Source organism: Artemia franciscana, chromosome 6 (genome assembly GCF_032884065.1).
Source record: "Artemia franciscana chromosome 6, ASM3288406v1, whole genome shotgun sequence".
Classification (NCBI taxonomy): Eukaryota; Metazoa; Arthropoda; class Branchiopoda; order Anostraca; family Artemiidae; genus Artemia; species Artemia franciscana.
The window spans coordinates 6,503,547-6,518,539 of record NC_088868.1 but is presented as its reverse complement, the minus strand read 5'-3'; the positions used below and the strand labels follow the sequence as shown (position 1 = coordinate 6,518,539).

The window sequence follows — 14,993 nt, the reverse complement described above, 5'->3', positions numbered from 1 at the left end:
TTTGCCCTTTTTGATCTGAGAAAAATTGGTTTGTCTCTCTGCAATCGGTTGTAAAATCTTAGTCTTATTGAGAAAGATTACTATGCGGTTATATTTTAATAAAATATTTAATACATAGAGGTGGTTAGGTTAGGTTAGGTATTTGACATAATGTGCTCTGGGTGGCCTGATTTCCATAGTTCTTCGTTGTAGTTTCCATAGTTTTGTTACTAAAGTCATATATGTCATAATATTTTGGTATATTTCATCATTATTAACCTAACTGAACTTATAGTGTGTTCGGGGTAATACACAAGTACCAAGATTATTTTTCTAAATATAATTGGAAAAATTCAATTTTGACTGACCTCCAATTTTTACAGCGTCTTGAAAAATATTTTTCTTATCAGGAGCGCACAAGATGCAATTGCCCTATCGGAGTGTTTTATATGCATTATTCTACAATGCAAAGAACAAACTCAATCTCAGTGCAGTTAAAACTCATACTACGATCAAAGTGCTGTGGGCAAAGTGTAAGCCACATAACCAGAGGATAAAGGTAAATGAAAAATTTATTATTGCTATTGTTCAAAGTTCATCAACTCTAGCAACATAACATTTTAAACATTTGAGGTTGTGAGACATTTAGATAAGAATTTGCACACACTATGTCTAAAAATCCCGGAAACTGTATCTCCTAATTATGATAATGACAGTGAAGAATCTTTGTTAAATAATCTATTTGGGAAGACTATAGGCTATCTGGGTTAGGTATGCAATGTGGATGCTGTGGGATAACACCTTCCCTCTTATGGCGGTCGTATTTTGGGTGGAACAAAAACTATTTTATTCTTACGCTCACCTGTACAAAAAGAGCAGGGGTGGGAGCTATTTTATATTTATTCATTTATCAAACAGTTCGTGGTAACGAACTGTAAAGGAGCGACCCGGCTCAATAGTAACCAAAACTCTAAAAAATGGAATTTTGATACCAATAGCTACATCAAAAGAATCGCATTTTAATGCTGGTTTTAAATATATAAGTTTCATCAAGTTTAGTCTTACCCATCAAAAGTTACGAGCCTGAGAAAATTTGCGTTATTTTAGAAAATAGGGGGAAACGCCCCCTAAAAGTCATAGAATCTTAACGAAAATCACACCATCTGATTCAGCGTATCAGAGAACCCTACTGTAGAAGTTTCGAGCTCCTATCTACAAAAATGTGGAATTTTGCATTTTTTGCCAGAAGGCAGATCACGGATGCGTGTTTATTTGTTTTTTTGTTTTTTTGTTTTTTTGTTTTTTTTTTCTTTTCCCCAGGGGTGATCGTATCGACCCAGTTGTCCTAGAATGTTGCAAGAGGGCTCATTCTAACGGAAATGAAAAGTTCTAGTGCCCTTTTTAAGTGACCAAAAAAATTGGAGGGCACCTAGGCCCCCTCCCACGCTAATTATTTTCCCAAAGTCAACGGATCAAAATTCTGAGATAGCCATTTTATTCAGCGGAGTCAAAAAACCTTATAACTATGTCTTTGGGGACGACTTACTCCCCCACAGTCCCCGTGGGAGGGGCAACAAGTTACAAACTTTGACCTGTGCTTACATATAGTAATGGTTATTGGGAAGTATACAGGCGTTTTCAGGAGGATTTTTTTGGTTTGGGGGAGGGGTTGAGAAGAGGGGGATATGCTGGGGGAACTTTCCTTCGAGAATTTGTAATGGGAGAAGAAAATTTCCATGAAGGGAGAGCAGGATTTACTAGCATTATTAAAAAAAAAACAATTAAAAAATAAAAGTGAAAAAGCTTTTTCAGCTGGAAGTAAGGAACAGCAATAAAACTTAAAACAAACAGAAATTATTACCCATATGAGGGGCTCACCTCCTTCTAATACCTCGCTCTTTACGCTAAAGTATTTTCGGTAATTTCAACTACTTATTCTACGGCTTTTGTGATTCAGGGGGTCATTCTTAATGAATTGGGATAAAATTTAAGCTTTCGTGTAAAGAGCGAGGTACTGACGATGGGGCGAATCCCCTCATATATGTAATAAAAACATGAGAATACAAAAGTTCTTTACGTAAGCTAATTTATAAGTTACGTAAATCTTTTACCAATAAAAAGATTCGTAAAAAATTAAAAGTTCTAGTTGCCTTTTTAATTAACCAAAAAATCGGGGGGCAACTAGGCTTCGTCCCCCGCTCTTTTTTTCTCAAAATCATTCGATCAAAATTATGAGAAAGCCATTGAGCCAAAAAAAAAATATGCAAATTTCGTTTTGATCATTCCTCTGCGGAGAGCCAAAATCAAAACATGCATTGATTCAAAAACGTTCAGAAATTAAATAAAAAAAACAAGTTTTTTCAACTGAAAGTAAGGAGTGACATCAAAACTTAAAACGCACAGAAATTACTTCGTATATGAAAGAGGCTGCTTCCTCATCAACGCTTCGCTCTTTACGCTAAAGTTTTTTACTGTTTTAGAAAGAAGAATTGAGAGAAAGAGTCAAACTTTAGCGTAAAGAGCGGGGCGTTGATGAGGAAGCAGCCTCTTTCATATACGAAGTAATTTCTGTGCGTTTTAAGTTTTGATGTCACTCCTTACTTTCAGTTGAAAAAACTTGTTTTTTTTATTTAATTATATAAGGATTCACAGTAAATTCCAGAGATGAGTTTAATGAGAAAAGACGGTTTAAATTACTGATTGAGTTTATGGACTTGTTATTTTGAAAATATTTGTAGGTATCCAGCCCCTGTTTAATTTTCCAAAAACATATTAAAGACCATTTTTCTCGAAAGATTTTTTTTGTCTGAAAAAAATAAAATAAACAAAAGAAGTTTCAAAAAGTTAAACTTTTAACAGTATTGTAAAATTTAAAGCACTGTTTAGTATTTAGCGTCATGCTAATAACACTTAATAGCATTTACTGGAAGTGTAAGCCAAGGCCGTATCCAGGAAGGGGGGTTAGGGGTTTCAGCCCCCCTGGAAATATTTGTTTAACTCATAAAAACGTAGCAAAAATGAATATAAACACATTTTGGATTTGTTTTTAAAGTTTTTGTAACCCTCACCCCAGGAAAAACTCCTGGATACGCTCGTAAACTATTTTGGGAATCCCTTTCATGGAGTTGAAGAGCCACTTTTAGGTGATAAAACCTTGTTCGGTTCGGTGATGAAGCTTTGATCGGTTCGGTGATAAAACAGCCACTTTGTCACTGAAAAAAAAAAAATTCATAATACCACATTCTTCGGAACACGAAAAAAATGTTCCACTATTAAAGTAGCAGATTGAAAAATAAAATAATAATAAAAATAAATACAAGTATGTTCCTGTTACAGCTAAAATTTCCTTAAATTCAGGCAGTAATCACTATGGACATGGATTATTACACCTAACAATTAGTAGGATTACAATTATATCAATAACAATTACAATTTTATCGACTATTGGCCTATTATAATTAAACACTGCAGTCATATCGAAACATAATATTACACTATCAATAAATTATTGCAGTTATATCGATAACAGCTATATCGATTTGTATGACTAGTGACAATTTATATTCGTTTAGCGTAATCGCTTTTCCAATGAATTCGTTTAAAGTAAGACACGGTAATGATAAATGCAACTAACTACTTTTTTTGGATTAATTGTAAGCTTTTATGTTTCATCCTCCCCCCTCCAAAAAATCATTTCACTCTGATTTCCTGAAGAAGGGAACGGCTCCGAAAAAGAACTCTAAAACTTTTGAGACCATTTCTAAGTCCTTTTTTTATATCTAAAGATCGAGATTTTGCATCGAGATTTTGTGACGGAGGTGGGCCTTCAAAAATAAAAATGTACCTGTAGCCAAGGGCATACCCAAGATTTTTCTTTGGGAAGGAGGTATTTTTTTTAGAGAGAGAGAGGTTACAAAAGACCTTTACAAAATCGCATCAAAAATATGTTTATATACATTTTGTTACGTTTCCAGGTGTGACCAAAGATATGGGGGGTAAAAACCTTACCCCAGGATACAATCTTGCCTGTAGGGTAAAATTTTTAAAATATCCTTGGGGAGGAGACTTTTTTTCAAATTCAAGTCGAGTAGGGCGTGGTCACGGGTGCCAGTGGGGGAGGCAGGGGCTGATAATTGCCTCTCTAGATTTCGAAAGTACCTTTTTTAGGGTGTTTTAATTTTAAGACATCGAAAAAATATCCCCCCCCCGAAAAAAATTTAAAGATTTTCATAAAGCATCTCTACCTAGATTTTTAAAATACTATTTCTGTATCTTTCTAGAAAATATTGGAAAAATCCTACGCCATCTTGAATTGGTTCTCCTAGGTTTATTACTTATGCCATTCCCTGTTTGATGGTACGCTATCGTGGGGAATAAAGATTTGTACATTTTTCTGAGAATTTTTCAATATTCGCTCAGCTTAGTTTTATTTTTTTTTTTAATTTCTTTTGTTTTTATCAATGAATTGCTCAACAATAGGTAGTTCTGCTAAAAGCTTCCAATGCACAAAATTAATGAAGTATCGTGAGAAGGCTAATGTAGTTCCAAGGGCTAGTTTTCATTTATAACTAAATAAAGATTTATATTTAATAACTGTTTAAATTATATTAGATTTAGTAATACAGATTGAAGATTTTGAAAGGGATTATAACGAATAACTGACGATAGAATACGTTTGAATGCAGTGCGATTTCAACCACTTCATAAAAATTGTTCGACAAACCAACCTCTTCTGCAAACAACTAAATGATCGTGACTGTAGGGAAAATCACATACCAAGAATAGAATTATAATTAAAGGTCTTAAGGAGTAAATTTTAATGTCTTTACGTGTATATGGTTGAATATCTCTTATTTAAGTAATAGTCATAACTTGAAGTTTATCAAGTATAGTGGGAACTATAAACTAATACTATTAGCTCGGGAAGAAAGAGAAATTACTAAGCGGGAACAAGAAGAACAAGAACAATAACAAGAAGAAGCTTATAACGCCTCATTGTTCGCAGATAGGGCAAAAGAAGAAATCAAAAAGCACGAGCTTAAAGAGAAACAGAAAATTGAGAAAGAAGGAAAAAGGAAGGCGGAAATGGAAGCAAGGCAAAGACAGCAGTCAGAGCAAGATAAACAGCGATGGCAAGAACAAGTTAGTGGAGCCACCGGAGCCGCCTTTGGAGCCGTCGGCTAGCGAAGATGTGACCGTCAAACGTTTCCGTCAGACCAGTTGGGAATTATCATTAACAACCATCAAGTATCAACACCAATTTTAATATTCAAAAAACTGAGGTTTTAGATATTTATGTCAAACTGTGTGCACTCTCCACTATTGGGTCCTAGTTTCAGAGTACTTCTTTCTACTCTGCTAGCATGTTTGATAAAAAGCGTTTCTGGGAAAGGGCGTATGTATTTGCACCCTGAACTATGAATCCTTCGGCATAGTCAAGAAGAGACTGAACCTGCCACCTCCACATGTTTAGGTTTTACGACACAAGCTTCAATGAAAGCTTCAGTGAGCTTAAATAAAGAATTCTAGAATTAATATAATTTTAAAGTTAAATTCATGACTTCAATGGAAAGGTTGAATGATGTTAGTATATTCAAACTAATGGAACTCTTTTATCTTTTCCTGAAGCTATATTTAGACCTGAAATTGTTGCAGATCAGTATATTTAAAGAAGGAGGATGGATTCAAGATCAACTCATAGTAGTCCATCATTTCACACTTCGTATCCTCCACGTCCTCAGAATCATCAGCCCCCTTATCCAGGAGTAGTAGTTTCTCACCAAGCTCTACACCAGTCACAACCGCGGTCCCAAAATCACCATTCATCTTATGTTGGGGTAGTAGTGTCCCACCAAGCTGTACATCAGTCACAATCTGGAATTCCAAATCATCATCAGCAGCACCAGCACGAGCATCATCAACGACACAATAATCAAGGGCCTTCTTCTGTGATTGTCCAAAATACCATTTCCTTGCCAGCAGAGAATGGGCCAACTTCACATGTGACTGACGGTAAGTTTTTAGAGATATTAATTTCGTGGTACTAGAAAAGTATATGAAAAAAATATGTTATTTTTCAGACAGAGTACTTACGTAGGGGAGTTCTCAGGCCCATACTCAATCTTTTATGTTGATGAAATTATGTTAAGGATGTTCAATCTGTTTCCAAAATGTCAAAACTACAGCGAGTTTGTTTTTGTCTTCTTATTATTCACTTGTTTTTGTGGGTTTTCGACAAAGCCTGAACCCTTTGAGAAAGCACAGGGTGGCTGGCCCCCCCCCATTGTTATTCGTAGCTGAAGTACCATAAAACGCAAAGCATTATATTAGAGGAAATATAATGCTTTGCGGGCGAAAAGTTTTTTTTTCAAATCTTAAATTTTCCAATCTTGAATTTTGTTTGTTCTCCTGCTTTACCCTCTTTAAAACTTTTATACCTCTGCCGTTGTTTCTAATAAAAGAAAATATATTATTTCTTAGACTTCACTGATAAAATGAAAAGAAATTCATATACGAGCAAAAAGACGTGATATGCATCGTCTTTAACCAACACCAATAGTCGCCCCAGTGTTTTTACTATTTTTAATTGATGATCTATAAGTAAATAAACGACCCATTAAATCAATCAAATAAGAGAATTGTATAATTGTAAATAAAATAATATTTGTTTCTCTACTCGTCTGTAAAAAGTACACCCAAGCATAAACCTTTGTAAGTTACACGAGCTTTTTTATATATTTATTCTTTTTTTTAAATGAGATCCAAGATCATCAATCAATTCTCTGTATCTATTTTGAACGGTTAGATAGATAATTTTCAATGAAACCAAAGTGGCTTTATTCCCAACTTTATGCTGAAAAAGGTTTTTTTTTAATAACCACATTAATCGCTTGAATCGCCTTTTACGCGACTTTGACGATTATTTTTGAGTGCACATTTTTCAGTATCTTAATCTCTCCGGCATTTAATCATTCATAGAATTTTCGAAAATATTCGTAGTTACAGATTGTCTAGTAATCAACTCAAGCAAACTTAGAGGATTTTTTTTTGAGGATTTGAGGATGTTTGATGCTAGAGGAGGCTAAATATCACCGTAGACCCTTGTTAAAAATTGAAATAATTGGACCGAATAAAGAAACAATAAAGGTCCTTCTTCAAATAGTTTTATTTTTTGTGACCCACTTCTGAAGATTTTCTAAAAAAAAACTTTTGGCAGAAAAGGTTTGTCATAAAAATTCTTGTTCTTAAACATTCGTTATCCCACACAATAAAGCATGTAAACGTTCATAGATACGAGAGGGGTCGTAATAACAGCAAGATAAACACTATTTTTGGGAAATTCAATGAATTTATCGTAAATGACTTAATTGTTTATGGAGTGTGGGGTCAGAACAAGACCTATGGTCAAGTCTGTCCCATATTTGCCCAATGAATTTTTTTTTTGAGTTTGGAAAAACAAATGCTTATCTCTACTTTTTCCAGTTAAATTAAGAATTCATATTATCTTCTCATCACTTGAAGAATAAACATTTTACTGTTTACTCTTTGTTGATAAGGAGATGCTTCGTTGCATTAATTAAATAGGCTATTAATTCCATGACTGTATTTGTTCTTTGTTAGAACAATTTTACAGACATGGTTTCTATGGAGAACATCACGTTTTATTTTCTATTATCTTTACGGTCAAGTTCTAAATGACTTAGTTCAGCCCTCCTGATTACAGAATGACGTGCTGTAATCATATTTAAACCCATAAATCCTGCCATTACCTTGATTATTATCGCATAACAATTTGAAGAAGTATAAATTCTAACTTTCCACAAAAATCACAAAATGAAAAAAATCCGAAAGATTATCAAACAGTTCGTGGTAACGAACTGTAGTAAGGAGCGACCCGGCTCAATACTAACCAAAACTCTAAAAAATGGAATTTTGATACCAATAGCTACATAAAAAGAATCGCATTTTAATGCTGGTTTTAGATATATAAGTTTCATCAAGTTTAGTCTTACCTATCAAAAGTTACGAGCCTGAGAAAATTTGCGTTATTTTAGAAAATAGCGGGAAAGGCCCCCTAAAAGTCATAGAATCTTAACGAAAATCACACCATCAGATTCAGCGTATCAGAGAACCCTACTGTAGAAGTTTCGAGCTCCTATCTACAAAAATGTGGAATTTTGCATTTTTTGCCAGAAGGCAGATCACGGATGCGTGTTTATTTGTTTTTTTGTTTTTTTGTTTGTTTTTTTTTCCCCCAGGGGTGATCGTATCGACCCAGTTGTCCTAGAATGTTGCAAGAGGGCTCATTCTAACGGAAATGAAAAGTTCTAGTGCCCTTTTTAAGTGACCAAAAAAATTGGAGGGCACCTAGGCCCCCTCCCACGCTAATTATTTTCCCAAAGTCAACGGATCAAAATTCTGAGATAGCCATTTTATTCAGCGTAGTCGAAAAACCTTATAACTATGTCTTTGGGGACGACTTACTCCCCCACAGTCCCCGTGGGAGGGGCAACACGTTACAAACTTTGACCTGTGCTTACATATAGTAATGGTTATTGGGAAGTATACAGGCGTTTTCAGGAGGATTTTTTTTGGTTTGGGGGAGGGGTTGAGAAGAGGGGGATATGCTGGGGGAACTTTCCTTCGAGAATTTGTAATGGGAGAAGAAAATTTCCATGAAGGGAGAGCAGGATTTACTAGCATTATTTAACAAAAAACAATTAAAAAATAAAAGTGAAAAAGCTTTTTCAGCTGGAAGTAAGGAACAGCAATAAAACTTAAAAAAACATAAATTATTACCCATATGAGGGGCTCACCTCCTTCTAATACCTCGCTCTTTACTCTAAAGTATTTTCGGTAATTTATTCTTTTTAAGGTATTTTTTTCGGTAATACTTATTCTACGGTTTTTGTGATTCAGGGGGTCATTCTTAATGAATTGGGATAAAATTTAAGCTTTAGTGTAAAGAGCGAGGTACTGACGATGGGGCGAATCCCCTCATATATGTAATAAAAACATGAGAATACAAAAGTTCTTTACGTAAGCTAATTTATAAGTTACGTAAATCTTTTACCAATAAAAAGATTCGTAAAAAATTAAAAGTTCTAGTTGCCTTTTTAATTAACCAAAAAATCGGGGGGCAACTAGGCTTCGTCCCCCGCTCTTTTTTTCTCAAAATCATTCGATCAAAATTATGAGAAAGCCATTGAGCCAAAAAAAAAAAAAATGCAAATTTCGTTTTGATTATTCCTCTGCGGAGAGCCAAAATCAAAACATGCATTGATTCAAAAACGTTCAGAAATTAAATAAAAAAAACAAGTTTTTTCAACTTAAAGTAAGGAGTGACATCAAAACTTAAAACGCACAGAAATTACTTCGTATATGAAAGAGGCTGCTTCCTCATCAACGCCCCGCTCTTTACGCTAAAGTTTTTTACTGTTTTAGAAAGAAGAATTGAGAGAAAGAGTCAAACTTTAGCGTAAAGAGCGGGGCGTTGATGAGGAAGCAGCCTCTTTCATATACGAAGTAATTTCTGTGCGTTTTAAGTTTTGATGTCACTCCTTACTTTCAGTTGAAAAAACTTGTTTTTTTTATTTAATAATTATCAACAAGGATAATAATTACCGCGAACACATATTACAGTGACGGTGTTTTGATATGTGTACCCAGTTGATGAAATGGCTTTTGTATGAGTGTCTAATGTACCCTCTGCAATTGCAAGAACTCGTTATATTCTCTGGCGTTTCTGAACCAAAAAAAAATTCGACACACGTCTATTTCCTCATCAATTAGTTTAAAAGAGTAAAAAATAATTTTTATGTTCAAAAGAGAGATTTTACGTATTTGTTGCCCTTTCTGGGAAATAACATTCCCCAAAATTAACAGTTGGGGTAAAAACAATAAAAAATTGTCTTTTACGCATTTGTTAGATTTTTTTTATTATTTCTATATAGAAATATAACACTTTGGCTACAAATTAGAAATAAAGCTTAAAACCATTAAAAAGAGATAATGTTTTACGGATTTTTTGCCCTTGCTGGGAACTAACATTCCCCAAAATTAACAGCTGGAGTAATAAAAAAAAAGGTGTTTTATGCATTTGTTGAGTTTGCTAGAAAATACTGTTCCTTCGCAATCAACAGTTTGGCTGAAGAAACTGAAGATGGTCAAGCTTGCCAAGAACTAATATCCCTCTAGAATTAACACTTTGGATACAAATTAGAAATATAGTTGAAAACCATTCAAAAGAGGAAATGTTTTACGTATTTGTTGACTTGTTGCCCTTGCCCAACATTCCCCAAAATTAACAGTTGGAGTAAAAAAAAAAAAAATGGTGTTTTTTACATTTGTTGACTTTCCTAGAAAATACTGTTCATTCGCAATCAAGAGTTGGGCTAAAGAAACTGAAGATGGTCAAGTTTGCCAAGAACTGATATCCCTCTAGAATTAACACTTTGGATACAAATTAGAAATATAGTTGAAAACCATTCAAAAGAGGAAATGTTTTACGTATTTGTTGCCCTTGCTGGGAACTAAAATTCCCCAAAATTAACAGTTGGAGTAAAGAAAAAATGGTTTGCATTATGCGTTCGTTGAGTTTGCTAGAAAATACTGTTCCTTCGCAATCAAGAGTTGGGCTAAAGAAACTGAAGATGGTCAAGTTTGCCAAGAACAAATATCCCTCTAGAATTAACACTTTGGATACAAATTAGAAATATAGTTGAAAACCATTCAAAAGAGGAAATGTTTTACGTATTGGTTGACTTGTTGCCCTTGCCCAACATTCCCCAAAATTAACAGTTGGAGTAAAAAAAAAAAAAAAAAAAAAATGGTTTGCATTATGCATTTGTCGAGTTTGCTAGAAAATACTGTTCCTTCGCAATCAAGAGCTGGGCTAAAGAAACTGAAGATGGTCAAGTTTGCCAAGAACTGATATCCCTCTAGAATTAACACTTTGGATACAAATTAGAAATATAGTTGAAAACCATTCAAAAGAGGAAATGTTTTACTTATTTGTTGCCCTTGCTGGGAACTAAAATTCCCCAAAATTAACAGATGGAGTAAAAAAAAAAAAAATGGTTTGCATTATGCATTTGTTGAGTTTGCTAGAAAATACTGTTCCTTCGCAATCAACAGTTTGGCTAAAGAAACAGAAGATGGTCAAGTTTGCCAAGAACAAATATCCCTCTAGAATTAACACTTTGGATACAAATTAGAAATATAGCTGAAAATAATTCAAAAGAGAGAATGTTTTACGTGTTTGTTGCCCTTGCTGGGAACTAACATTGCCCAAAATTAACAGCTGGAGTAAAAACAATTAAATGGTATTTTACGCATTTTTTGATTTTTGTAGAAAACACTGTTCCCCCGCAATCAACAGTTTGGATAAAAAAAAATGGAAGTTGGTCTAGTTTGCCAAGAACTGGTATCCCTCTAGAATTAACGCTTTAGCTAAAAATTAGAAATATAGCTGAAAATAATTCAAAAGAGAGAATGTTTTACGTGTTTGTTGCCCTTGCTGGGAACTAACATTGCCCAAAATTAACAGCTGGAGTAAAAACAATTAAATGGTATTTTACGCATTTTTTGATTTTTGTAGAAAACACTGTTCCCCCGCAATCAACAGTTTGGATAAAAAAAAAATGGAAGTTGGTCTAGTTTGCCAAGAACTGGTATCCCTCTAGAATTAACGCTTTAGCTAAAAATTAGAAATATAGCTGAAAATAATTCAAAAGAGAGAATGTTTTACGTGTTTGTTGCCCTTGCTTGGAACTAACATTGCCCAAAATTAACAGCTGGAGTAAAAACAATTAAATGGTATTTTACGCATTTTTTGATTTTTGTAGAAATCACTGTTCCCCCGCAATCAACAGTTTGGATAAAAAAAATGGAAGTTGGTCTAGTTCGCCAAGAACTGGTATCCCTCCAGAATTAACGCTTTAGCTAAAAATTAGAAATATAGCTGAAAATAATTCAAAAGAGAGAATGTTTTACGTGTTTGTTGCCCTTGCTGGGAACTAACATTGCCCAAAATTAACAGCTGGAGTAAAAACAATTAAATGGTATTTTACGCATTTTTTGATTTTTGTAGAAAACACTGTTCCCCCGCAATCAACAGTTTGGATAAAAAAAAAATGGAAGTTGGTCTAGTTTGCCAAGAACTGGTATCCCTCTAGAATTAACGCTTTAGCTAAAAATTAGAAATATAGCTGAAAATAATTCAAAAGAGAGAATGTTTTACGTGTTTGTTGCCCTTGCTTGGAACTAACATTGCCCAAAATTAACAGCTGGAGTAAAAACAATTAAATGGTATTTTACGCATTTTTTGATTTTTGTAGAAATCACTGTTCCCCCGCAATCAACAGTTTGGATAAAAAAAATGGAAGTTGGTCTAGTTCGCCAAGAACTGGTATCCCTCCAGAATTAACGCTTTAGCTAAAAATTAGAAATATAGCTGAAAATAATTCAAAAGAGAGAATATTTTACGTGTTTGTTGCCCTTGCTGGGAACTAACATTGCCCAAAATTAACAGCTGGAGTAAAAACAATTAAATGGTATTTTACGCATTTTTTGATTTTTGTAGAAATCACTGTTCCCCCGCAATCAACAGTTTGGATAAAAAAAATGGAAGTTGGTCTAGTTTGCCAAGAACTGGTATCCCTCTAGAATTAACGCTTTAGCTAAAAATTAGAAATATAGCTGAAAATAATTCAAAAGAGAGAATGTTTTACGTGTTTGTTGCCCTTGCTGGGAACTAACATTGCCCAAAATTAACAGCTGGAGTAAAAACAATTAAATGGTATTTTACGCATTTTTGGATTTTTGTAGAAAACACTGTTCCCCCGCAATCAACAGTTTGGAAAAAAAAAATGGAAGTTGGTCTAGTTTGCTAAGAACTAATATCCCTCTAGAATTAACACTTTGGCTAAAGATTAGAAATATGGCTGAAAACAAGTCATAAGAGAGAATGTTTTACGCATTTGTTACACTTGCTAGGAACTGGTTTCTGTTAATGATGATCTGATGAAGTTAACATCTTAAACTTCAGTCTCAGATAAAAAAGGGTCATTTTTTTACGCTTTACTAAATCTGCTAGGACCAAATGTCTTATTCTTTTGATACTTTTATTTAGTGTTTTTCCCCTCCATAAACCCTCTAAAGCTCCTTAGGCCTATTTCTGAAAAGTTGTCAAATTTGACCTGCGCTCAAGGTTATCAGTGTTCTCAAGGGTACCAAGGAAGCTCAGTTTCTCTGTTTACTTTACCTTTCATTCTCTTGCTTAAAAAAAAAAAAAGAAAATGAACCCAAATATCAACAATAAGAATAAATCTAAAAATCCTAGCAAGGGAAATAAATACATAGCTGATTTTCTGGCTTTTCACCAAATATTTAATTCCGAGGGAATATCAATTCCCAGAAAGTTCAAAAAAAATATAAAAGTCCGTCTCTTTTGCTTTTTTCTATAATTTTCAGGTATATTCCTGGTTTTCAGCCAAATTTTTAATTCTGGAGGGGTATTAGTTGGCAGTTAGCACAAGAAATGCATAAGAACTATCTTTTATTGTGGTTTTTAGTTGCATTTCAGATTTTTAATGAAATAGTTGATCTAATTTGCAGAAATTGCGTTGAATTCTAAGGTCTAACAATCTCATTTGAAAGGTCAAGACATATCGGTGGAAATGATACTGTTGAGTCAACATGAGTTGCCTTAGAGAGCTAATGGGGTTTTGAATTTTTTTGGGGGCGTTTCCATTACACAACAGCAAGTCGTTTCGTTCGAAACCGTTAGAGTGAATATTTCACTCCAACGGGATGGAAACCCCTAAAAAAAATTTGCGTAGAAAGATCGAGACGCACTTACAATACTGTTGTAGTGATAGTGTTGAGTCACCAAGAGTTGCCTCTGTGAGCTAATGGGGTTTTTACATTTTTTAATGGGATTTCCTTTGCACAACAACAAGTCGTTTTGTCTGGAGCCGTTGGAGTGAATGTTTCACTCTAACGGAATGGTAACCCCTAAAAATGTGTGCGTAGAAAGATCGAGACGTACCTACAATGCTATTGAAGTGATACTGCTGAGTCAACATGAGTTGCCTTAGTGAGCTAATGAAGTTTTGATATTTTTTTTAGGGGTTTCCATTGCGCAACAGCAAGTCGTTTCGTTCGAAACCGTTAGAGTGAATATTTCACTCCAACGGGATGGAAACCCCTAAAAAAATTTGCGTAGAAAGATCGAGACGCACTTACAATACTGTTGTAGTGATAGTGTTGAGTCACCAAGAGTTGCCTCTGTGAGCTAATGGGGTTTTTACATTTTTTAATGGGATTTCCATTGCACAACAACAAGTCGTTTCGTCTGGAACCGTTGGAGTGAATGTTTCACTCTAACGGAATGGTAACCCCTAAAAAATGTGTGCGTAGAAAGATCGAGACGTACCTACAATGCTGTTGAAGTGATACTGTTGAGTCACCAAGAGTTGCCTTTGTAAGCTAATGGGGTTTTGACATTTTTTGATGGGATTTCCCCATAAAAAAATGTCGTTTTCAACAACAAGTCGTTTCGTCTGGAACCGTTGGAGTGAATATTTCACTCTAACGGAATGGTAACCCCCTAAAAAATGTGTGCGTAGAAAGATCGAGACGTACCTACAATACTATTGAAGTGATACTGCTGAGTCAACATGAGTTGCCTTAGTGAGCTAATGAAGTTTTGATATTTTTTTAGGGGTTTCCATTGCGCAACAGCAAGTTGTTTCGTCCACATCACATCAGGCTGCACCTGGGAGTTTAAATATTGATGGAGCAAACGGTATCTCTGGAGCTTGTGCAATATGTGGAGACAGAGCAACTGGGAAACATTATGGAGCCTCATCTTGTGATGGATGTAAAGGGTTCTTTAGAAGATCTGTTCGAAAGGATCATAAATACTCATGCAGGTAAAAAAATAAAGTATTTTTATGCCTTAATTAAAAATACTTAGATTGAATAAATACTTAATTAAGTTAAACTTATAT

At 34.5% G+C, this 14,993-nt stretch overlaps 1 protein-coding gene across 1 annotated transcript in view; it reads left to right on the top strand.

The window, feature by feature from the left end:
• The first annotated feature begins 389 nt into the window (after nt 1-389).
• LOC136027967 (hepatocyte nuclear factor 4-gamma-like) overlaps nt 390-14,993 on the top strand; it is a 31,216-nt gene continuing 16,612 nt past the window's right edge. Inside the window, exons 1-3 of the mRNA XM_065705439.1 lie at nt 390-538; nt 5,635-5,991; nt 14,705-14,915. Of these exons, the coding sequence (XP_065561511.1) occupies nt 5,658-5,991; nt 14,705-14,915 (545 nt within the window). The 5' untranslated portion in view covers nt 390-538; nt 5,635-5,657. The remainder of the gene's footprint in view (nt 539-5,634; nt 5,992-14,704; nt 14,916-14,993) is intronic.